The 10413-nt window shown below is 45.4% G+C and overlaps 1 protein-coding gene across 23 annotated transcripts in view; it reads left to right on the top strand.

Annotated features, from left to right (window-relative positions):
- The first annotated feature begins 4720 nt into the window (after positions 1-4720).
- The window catches only part of AFDN (afadin, adherens junction formation factor), a 122204-nt gene continuing 116511 nt past the window's right edge, over positions 4721-10413 (top strand). For all 23 annotated transcript variants that reach the window (XR_010429142.1, XM_064648937.1, XM_064648919.1 and 20 more), the window contains exon 1: positions 4721-5196. Coding sequence is in view for 22 of the 23 variants with exons in the window: in XM_064648937.1 (XP_064505007.1) it covers positions 5080-5196 (117 nt within the window). In the remaining variant the exon portion in view is untranslated. The remainder of the gene's footprint in view (positions 5197-10413) is intronic.

Raw genomic sequence — 10413 nt, 5'->3', positions numbered from 1 at the left:
GCAAAGGCTGTCCATGCTCTGAGCCTACAAACACAGGTATGCCTGAGCACCCATCCGGGCAGAGGACCCTGCCTTGAAGCCAGATGCACAAGGGCTTCCAGGCTCTTTCTCCATTGCTGAATGGTGCCCTGGACCATTTCAGCTTCCAGATCCACTCCTTCACGCCCAACTATCTGTAAGTTAAAAGGTTAGCAAGGTCTGGCTTTGAAACAGAGAGCTCATGAACAGCTCTGTGGCATGGATTAGGAGTCAGCATGTGCCAGCGATCACTCTAGGAGGCAATTTGCATGCATCCACTCTGTTTTAGAGCTAAACCAATTTAAAACCATGGAGATGGGCAGGCTAAGTCAGTTGGCTGTAGGGCTAGAGAAAGGTCCTTACACTGTTTATTTTATTAGTACAAGTATAACTCGAGAGGTTTTGACCCAAGAGGCATTTACTAATACATTCCTTTGAAAGATCTTCTATACATAATAAAAATGAAGCACCTTCCTTAAGGGAAGTTTCTTGACAGGTTTTGTAATTCATCCATCTATGAACCAAAAAGTAAGATAGATTCATTAAGATAGCTGCCATTTTATACAGTTTTATGCTTCCCTCTCCCTAAAAATAGAGCAAGGATAATTGAATTGAAAAACCTAAAGATTCTCAAAACCCAATTACATAACTTGCCACACTTGCTCTATTTTCCCCTCTTACTTGTATTTTAAAGAGGTCAAGGTTATTAAATACAGGCTCCAATATTCATACAGTAAGAAAATCAGGATCTAAATATACATTAAAGATTTTTCATACAGCATGAATTTGCCCACATAGCCTACATGTACTATGTTTGTTCACCAATTAGGCTATGAAGTTGATATTTTGATGTACACAGTGTGTCCAATTCATGCAGGTGAGATAATGGTGCAATGAAAAACTTCATTTCCCTCTCTGACTCATGTGTGTTTATAGTGTCCAAAGCTGCAATCCTTATTCTGGCTAATTTATTTTCCTCAGTGGGTGTGTCATCTCTGTAGGGACTGCAGTCTGATGATCCCGGTCTGCTCTGTTAATGTTGCTCTAACCTAAGCTTTTGCACTGCATTATGCAAAATTAAAGCTCCAATACTTCTGCTTTAGAAACACATGCACACTTGGGAAGCCATGTTATTTCAATCTTATCCATGAATTTGTAACTTTCAGTAGTGTGCTGACTTACAACAGTGTGGCACTATACATCAGATGCATGCTGCCTCAGAAAATTAATGCTGCATTCTGGCAACCATATGGGCAGCTGGCGAGCGGCCAGGAGACCAGCAGAGCACGACACTACCTTCACACAAACCTTCCCTATGCAAGAGAGCTGTTTGCATGAACTGCACCAGCCAAGGAGCAGAAATAAAGGGATCCTGTACATTGTTGTTGCTCATAACCATCAGATCCCCCAGGGACAGATGTATGCCACTGTGATTAATGACAGAAGCTGCACAGACAGCAGACAGACTCCTGTGGCAGGTAACCACATGGGCACCACGCTTCTTGACATCTCAGGGAATGGGGAGAATTGTAAAGGCCTCCTTGTATATCTATGTTTCTTCTTTATGGTTCTCTCTTCTTCTTGGTGCTCTCACCTCTGACAAAATTTAGCTTGCAAGCCCTACAGGGAAAGGCGTTTATCTTATTTGTTCTGTAAAATGCATATTTTACACTGAGTGCTGAACAAACAATCAGAATAATGTCTTATAGTAGCTTAGTTATCTTTAGCACCTCAAAAAAGAAAAGAACGCTGTTCAGTAAGGAAAGAAATAAAAAAATATTATCGCTAGCAAGAAAAGCAGTTTTTGTTTCCTGTTCTTTTGCTTTGCTTACCCTATTATTTTTTATCAAGTATGTGATCTTTTAAAGACTTAAATCTAAGTCTTCCAGCAGCTTCAGTTGGAGTACCTACAGGAATGACGGCCTGAATTGGAAACTCCTCAATCGCTACGTAAATGATAAAAATCTCAGAAGGAATATACAGGAAAATTTATTTTATTGGTTTCAAGTAACTTTATGCAATAACTTAAATGGAAGATGCCTTGATGACAGCTCAAACACAATCCTGTTTATAATGTGTTTTGTGTGTATAACGCTTTCCATTCATAAATATCTCTAAATTTTTTTTTACAACCGTTCACAGGAATCATATCACTCTCCAGGCTTTACAGCAGCTGTTTTACTTCTCATTGCACTAGCCCTATGAAAAAAATAGGGATTGCAAGTGAAATAGCAGACATTTTCCACTGTAAACTAGCTGGTTCACTATAATTTCATGCTTTAATTGCCCGCACACTAGCTTTTCCAAGGAAATCAGAGCTCATGCTTTATCTCCCACAGTACAATCTCCATAAGCATACTGTCCAACTGGTTCACTTGGACAGCTAAATTCTTGCCTACATTACGATTTTTCTTAAATCCTGATTCTGTACTAAAGTTGCTGTCATTTGACTGTTCATGGCAACAACTTGTTCAGCAGGTACAAGAGGGACTAATCAACAGTGTAGTTGCTGCTGGTATCTGACCATCAGTAGCATTTCCATTGGTCCCGCCACACAGAAATACATTATAGTCACTTGGGATTTCTGAGAAAAGATATCTAAACATTATTAGCCTGCTTCAATTCTTCTCAGTTTGAGGGATTTGTTTGTATCTGGTCTGGAGTCTAGCTATGGTTTAAAAATTCTGACTAGATGCAGCTAAATTAGAAATAAATAAATTTACAGCTGATTATATACACCGTGTGGGTCCAGTTTTCCCAGAGCAAGCACCTCTTTTCCCCAGGAAAACCAATTTTATCTATGGAGCTTGTAACAGCAAAATGGTGATCTATGCACACCCTTCACCTAAAAGCCTCCTTTCTAATCCTGAAGTAAACCATTCACTGTTTCTCACCCTGTGAATTGAAAGCTCCCATTTCACCAATATCCAGACAGAGCCAAGCATTCAAATCAACACCACTCCACAAATGTCATCTGTGACAAGGCATGCAGCTATCTGCCTGGGTTGTGGACTATCACATCACAGATTTTACATGGTTTTGGCAGGCATTGCAGAACATCCAAAGCTATCTGGTAACACATTTTCTAAATACAGGGAAAAAAATCAGCATACTTCCCCCCACCTTTTAATGTAAAAGAGTTATGTTTGTTTCTTTCCTTTTATCTACACTTCTAAAAGGAATATAGTATAGGTTTAGTATGATGGTATTACAAGAACTTGAGGTTTTGTGTCCCCCACCTCCAAGTTCTTCAAAGCCTCTCAGAAGAGCTTTCAACACCTCCCAAAATTTGGGATCCAAAGAATAGGATCCCTTCCATCCTTAGAACTGTAGAGCCTGAATATGGCACAGTTACATATGTAGGGCAAAAGTGTAACTGACCTTCACCTGTAAAACCAGAACTGCTGGTAGGTAGTTATACAGGAGCAACACTGCTGGATAAAAACAATAATTTAATTGCTTAACATAGACAAGGCCTCTGAGGAATCTCCTTCCCATAAGCCAGTCAAATCAAAACTTCATCAGAAAAATCCACTCCTGTGAACTCCCTCTGCAAAGAGGAACTTCAAATATTTTGCCAGGTACGCTAAAAGGAAACAGTATTTCCCCTCTTTAACCACCTGAAGAAACCAAAAAAGATACACACTTGGGCAACCGAGTTCAGACAGGATTGTCCAAGAACAAAGTTTCAGAGGATGCCCAGTGCACGACAAATACGACCGCTGAAGTATTGGGGTGCATTACTTACTTCAGCGGCTTGAAAAACAAAGCCAAACCCCCAGAGCTGGACTGGATTCCAGCGTCTACACAATGGGCGATACCTCTTACAGCCAACTGACACGTTTTGTGAGAAACCACAGGCAAACTACGTATTCAAAATCCATTAAAACGTATCTGATGGTTTAACTTCAGGTTAATCTCGAACTGTGGACATTTGTGTCAATACAGCCTTTTCAAACAATTCCTTTCACGCGGCGCTCCCAAAGCACTCCACAGACATGATCGAACGCGGCAGCGACCGGGGCAGCAGCGGAGCGTCGCTCCTGTGGCTGTGCCGGGAGACACCGCGGCGACCTGGCGGGCTGGGGCGAGCGGCCGGCCTTGACCCGCGGCCCCCCCCCCGGGCGTGCACCCTGACCTCTGCCTGCGGGCAGGGAGGGCTGGGAAGCGGCGACATTCCCGCCCGCCCGCCTTAGCGCGGGGAGGCCACGGCGGGGCCGCGCCGGGATCCGCCCGCGGGGTCTTTGTTCCCGCGGCCGCAGCGGCCCTTTGTTGGTGCCAGCGCCCGGCCGCGGGCCCCGCGCGGCCGCAGCCGGGGCTCCCGCCGTCGCTCCCGAGGGGCCTCCTGCCGGCGTCCCGCATCCCGCTCCCCGCCGCGCTGCCCCCACCGCGCCAACACCGCCACGTGTCCTCGGCCTCCGTGCGGGGGCTCCCGCCGCACCTGGCCGCGCCCGGCCCTGGCCGCCTCCCCGCGCCGGCGGGAGCGGGGGAGCAGCACGGGAGGGCGGGACACCGGGGGCGCCCTGCGGAGGCGCGCGGCCGCCGCCGGCGGGAGGTGACGGCCAGCGGGAGCGCGCGCAGGCGCGCACACGCCCCGGGAGGGGGAGGAGGAGGAGGGCGGGCGGCCGGGCGGGGGCGCGCACGGCCGGTGTGTGAGGGAGGGAGCGAGCGAAGGGAGGGCGACACCCGGGGCGGAGAAAGGCGGCGGCAGCAGCGGCCGCTTCGCTCGGCTCAGGGCAGGCGAGCGGCCACAGGCGCTGCCAAGCGGGGAGACACAGCGGCCGCTGCCGACTCGGGGCATCCTTCCTCCTCATCCCCGCCCCCTGCCCGCCCTTCCCCCTTCTCTTTCTCTCGTTCCTCGCTGTCCGCCGGGGCCGATCGCTGTCGGCGGCGCGATACCGGGGCGTTTCCGCGGCGCCCGTGCCGGCAGCGGCCGCGAGGAGAGCCGGCCCCTCCCGTGCCCGGCCGGGACCGAGGGACCCCCGCTCCGTCCGGGGCCCGGCGGAGAGGGCCCGGCCCCGGCCCCGGCTCGGCTCCCCGGCGGCGGCGGGCTCAGCGAGGATGTCGGGCGGCGGCGGCGGCGGCAGCCGGGAGGAGGAGCGGCGCAAACTCGCCGACATCATCAACCACTGGAACGCGAACCGGCTGGACCTGTTCGAGATCAGCGACCCCACAGAGGTAAGCGACCCCGCCGGGGCCCCCCCGCCCGGCCGGCCCGGTGAGACACCGCGCCCGGGCCAGGCCGCGCCCCGCGGGCAGCCGGGCCCCCCCGCCGCCCCTCGGGCACGGCCGGGGAAGGGGCTCCGCTCCTCGGCCGGGAGCGAGAGTCGGGCCCCTCGCCCTGCCCGGGTGAAGGCAGGTTGCAGGGGACGGGCAGAGGAAGGGAGCGCAGGGCCGGAGCCCTGCCCTCCTCCCGCAGGCACATGCCGGCCCGACCCTGCGGGACGGGCGGCTCCGGGGCAGGCGAGAAACCCGCCGGGAGCTGGAGGTGGCGAAAGGGGGCGGGCAAGGGCGAAAATACAGGAGTAGCCCCCCTGCCCAGCCCGAAAACAGGTACCTTCGTGGGCTTTTTTTTGTGTCTGTCTGTGACTTGAACAGAGCCGGCAGGCGGCTGGTGGAGGAGGAGGACTGAGAATCCCGGCGCTGGGCGCTTTTTTTGTTGGCTGGCTCGTTTGTTTCTTTAAATATTCGGCTTCGTGCAGAAGGCGCCTCTTACAAAGCAACCTGCCGTAGTCCGGCGGCTCTCCGGGCCGCTGGTGCAATCTCCGGGGTGGCTTTCCCAGGGCGTGACGGACGGAGCGCTTTGGCTCTCGGAGCCTGCAGGCTGCCAGCCCGCCGCCTAAAGTAAATACCAGGAGCAGGTTCGTAGTCCTGAGTTCACATGTTGTACTGGAAAAACACAGCGGGTAATTTCTTCCTAATGAAATGGGTGTTTCTGATGGCTGAGAGAGGCTGAGTTTTGTTCTTTTTTAAAAAAAAAAAAAAAAGGTAATAGTCAAACCACACCCTCCCGCTGCCCCTTGTCATGTTCTCTTTGGCTGGTTCGTGCTGTGCGTCTGGTTTGAAAGCGGCGGGGGGGGAGGGCTGGGGAGGCAGGTTGCAGCCCTGTTTGTGTGTGACAGCGGGCTCCCTGCTCAGAGGGTGGAGGCTGATCATGTGAGTGTTCCCGGGGAAAAGGAGGAAATTCACACTTGCTCTTGGCCTGGCCCTGGTCCTGGTTGTTTATTAACAGGAGCCTTTGAGAAATCACGTTGGCTCGTTCTTGGGGCTTGCTCCTGTTTCTGCACCCAGGTGCTGACTGTTTGCAGAGCGACGAAAAGGTCTTGAAGGCAGTTTTAAAAATGTTAACCCCAGTAGCTTGAAAAGAATTGCTTTGTGTGTTTTCAGTTCTGCTCATTGCAGGCTGTTTCTTGAACACCAAAATGAGGGTTTCCTGTGATTATTTCCTACGTCTTGCAATATTTATCATAATTAGAGTTCCTTGTGTGCATTGCTTAGGTTTTATCAGCATCACTGTTGGCTGACAGTCGCTCCTTCAAAAAAGTGGGCTGAAGCTGGTGTGAAGGAGCCTTCATGACTGTGTTTGAGAACATAGCACAACCTTTCTGGAACTGCAGGTTGACTGCTAACTGCCTGTGGCTGAGCTTTTTATCCTATTCATGGGTTAGTCCATTCCCAGTACATTATAACTCCAGCCTGTTTTCTTTGTTTGTGGCTGACTGCCCTGCTGTAGTTTTGTTAGTAAGTAGTTTAACAAATCTTACAGTTTTTTAGGTTAGCTGTGCATGTTTGTCATAGTTAACTAGACTTTGCACAAAAATTATGAGCTTCGTTATAGTTATTCTGAAAAGAAAAAATAATTTTACTTGTATTTGCTCTACACTTCTGCAGTTAAGTCTCTGAACCTGTATAGGAGCCTACTTCCCACTATGGTGGGAAGTGGTGGTGGCATTTCACTTGAACTGTTGGCAGTAAAAAATTAAGTGCATGCATATTTCCTTGAATGCATGAGCTTTTTAGCTTGCTAGTTCTGAAAGTGTTTGATAAGACTGCAGGTGCATTTACATCAAACTGGCAGCAGGTAACAGTTCATAAGTAAAGTATATTTTCTTTCCAGATAATTACACTTACAAATGTTCACATTTATTTTCACTTTTTCCCTGAGCTGACCCAAATTTGGCCATATTTTCAACCCAGATGATGGTGTGATTCACATGTGTACTATTTATCAGCTTAAATGAAAGCCCTTTTACTAGACTGCTTGAAAACTGACAATCCTCTGTTGTTTTCCCTGTTTTTCCAGGCTCAGCTTGACCATAAGCCACATCTTGCTTATTGTAGGGACTGCAGCAAGCGTGGCATCTGTGCAGATGCAGTAACCTGGATAGGATTTTTGGTTGTATGTACCTGAGCTGGGTCAAACTGAATAATTTTAAACTGTCCAGACGTGGTTGTTGGCCTGCTGGGTTAACTTTGCAGCTGGCACGTGCCCATGCTGCAGACTGTCATCCAGGAGCTGCTGGCTGTGTTTATCAGTAGACTTGATGCCTTGTAGTGATTCTCCAGGAATTTCTTCAGTGAAAACAGTCTGATTTAAGTGACTTGTAACTTTCCTATATATAGAGAGTAGGATTTTCCAGAGGTGGTAATCACTTCCTTAATAGCAGAGATTCAGGGAGCTTTATATTTTTTGTAAAGAAAAGTGAAATCTAATGTAAATGGACAAGAGTTCTGACTGCTTAAGCAGTGACAGTACATGTGCACATGCAGTATTTGCATGTGACCAACTGATGTACTTTGGTATTAGTTTGAAAGGTGAGACAGACCTTCTTCAGTGAGACACAGTTTGTCCAAATCCATTGTGTCCTCATCACTTCACTGCAGAGTGTAAAATGTGGCTTTGTTTTGAAGGTACAGTAGTATTTTGGAAGTAGTTTAAAGGTATGGGGTTTTTTTCAGGGAAGTGGTTCATGAAATGAATCCATTTGAATTCCTGTTAATATTTTATTGGGTAGACTAGTCCTAAGGGATTAGAGATCTACTTGTTTACTTGAGTCTTTTGAGAGTTAGAAACAAATTATTTCCTAAGGTGTGTTGCCTGTAAGACATTGGAAAGAAAATGCCTTGGATAGGACATACTGAGTTCTGTTACTGTTTCTTAACTTGTTTTGTGACATTAGCAGTTAACTAAGTCATTCAATGCTGCTTTTCCTCAGCAAAACAGGAATTAAAACTTTGTAGCATGCTCAGAGTTGAGTGTTCCTCTGTACCCCATGTGAGGAAGACTGAAGACTTCTTGGGAGCGAGGATTTCATATCTTCATTTATGCTTTCACTGAAGCCATTTGTGGACTCAAATACTTGAGAGCAAAGCGGTAATTTTAACTTTGTTAAGTGCTTACTTTCTCTAACAGTTGTTACTGTTCTGAGAAATCTGTTAATTTGCATTATTTTGATTCTGAAAGGGTTTTTGAAATTATTTTTTATTCAGATAGTAGCTGAGAGAAGCTCTGTGGCTTGAAAAGCTTATAAATGAACAAAACCAAAACTGTTTTTAAAGTTCTAGCAGCAGTTTAAACTCTAATGTTGTCAGGAGTGCTGCAAGGTACAGACCTTTGCTAAAGATGTCTGTAATACTGGTCATGATTTAAACTTGATTAAGCTTTACTGTGTCTATTTTAACTGGTGAGGCAGCTACTTAATCTGACAAGTTTGAAAAAAATACAGAAGTTTTTGGGTAAATGTGGGGTCAATCATGATTTTATTTGTAGATAAATTAATAGTCATATTCAGAACGAAGCAGTATGTTAACCCTTTTCTTTAATTGTTTCCCCTTGCCTTTGTTCCAAGTATTACCAATTTTTTGGATGCTTTTGATATTTGGCTTTAGATATTTGGCTTGTTTTTTCCCTTGGTGTTTTTTTTTGGTTTTTTTTTTGTCAAGGATAGAAATGCAGTAAAACGACTTAGACCTTTTCCAGTAGGAAATAAATTTATCTCCAGTAGGAGATAAATTGACCTTTTTATCTTGATTTAAGTCTTGAGAGATTATAGCACCCAAAGTTTTCAAACAGGATTAAGTTTGAATTAATGATTTTGTAACAACTGCGTAGAGTTGTTCAGAAACTTGTAGAAAGGAAATGATTTGCATTTATACAGTTTAACATTTTTTTATTTTCTCCTTTAATAAAAGTGCTTACTTGAGTTAAGTGATTGATTATATAAAATAACTGCATATGATGTTTCAGGGGAGAGCAAGGAATGAAAAAGTTCTTTAACTAGTGCATTTATCATTATTGGATAGAATACAATAGTAGTTCCCTGAAATTCCCCTGAAGGTATTTCAGACTTGTTGGCTTAACATGTTATACTGAACTACTTATAATTATTGTTAGTCTTGATGGCAAAATAAGGTTTCATCTTTAATGTGTGCTGTGATAACTGTATGTGAGAGAAAAGAGGAGTGCTGTGTTTTTCCTAAACATGGTTTTTGGGTTAATGAATGTGAATTGCATTTAATTTTTTTGAGACAGACACTTTTTAGAACAAGTGCAGTTTTTTTGGAACAGTTGCCCAAGAACTGGGGGATGGTTGTCAGAAATATTGATCCATTGTAGTTTTGTTTCCTGATGGAGAATGCTGTTCTAAACTGATCTAATATACCTATATATTAGCAAAAGTAGAAAGGTCTATGTAAAAAGCTTAGAGAAATAACATGCCTTGCATTACCAATAACTCCTGGTAGAGTTTAAATTTTAAATGGCCATTAAAAAAAAGAAGGAGTTTGAAAGGCCTTTATGGCTATTTGATTTTTTTTTTGTCTGAAAAAACTTGTGTAGGCTCAGCAACAAGGTGTTAAGACATAACCCTTCAGAATGAGGGTGAAGTTTTTTTGTTTGGTGTGTTAATGTGTTCTGGTGTTACATTTGTTTGGTCATGTCAGCATGTTTTAAATATTTTTCTTTGGCTTTAAATACAAATAAGCAATCTATTCACAGAAAATGTTGTACAGTACACTGGATGGCAGGATATTTTAGGGTTGATGCAATTTTTGTCTTTTTGGGTTCAGATCTGATTCTGGTTCATTAAGTGTTACAGGGAAGACTGATATGACATACACTTATAGACTTTTCATGGTAGTTACACAAGATTGTTATTTCAATCTAGTTAAAGCAATAAGAAATGAGAATTTTTAGGTTTTAACTCCCTGCAGATTCTTATTTGCGTGGTTGCTAACCCATAAGTGTTTAAAAATCTGTCTCTGAGACTTTTTTAAGAAGACTTGTGTTTTAAGATTGGGAACCTATTGTGTTACGGGTGATACTAGTAGTGGAAGTGCAAGTCTGGAGGTAAGAAAATGTCATCTTAATGGTAGAAATACTTGTGCCTTCTCCAC

Source organism: Pseudopipra pipra, chromosome 3 (assembly GCF_036250125.1).
Source record: "Pseudopipra pipra isolate bDixPip1 chromosome 3, bDixPip1.hap1, whole genome shotgun sequence".
Lineage (NCBI taxonomy): Eukaryota > Metazoa > Chordata > Aves > Passeriformes > Pipridae > Pseudopipra > Pseudopipra pipra.
Note: the sequence above shows the minus strand (reverse complement) of the source record. Positions and strands in the feature narration are given on the sequence as shown.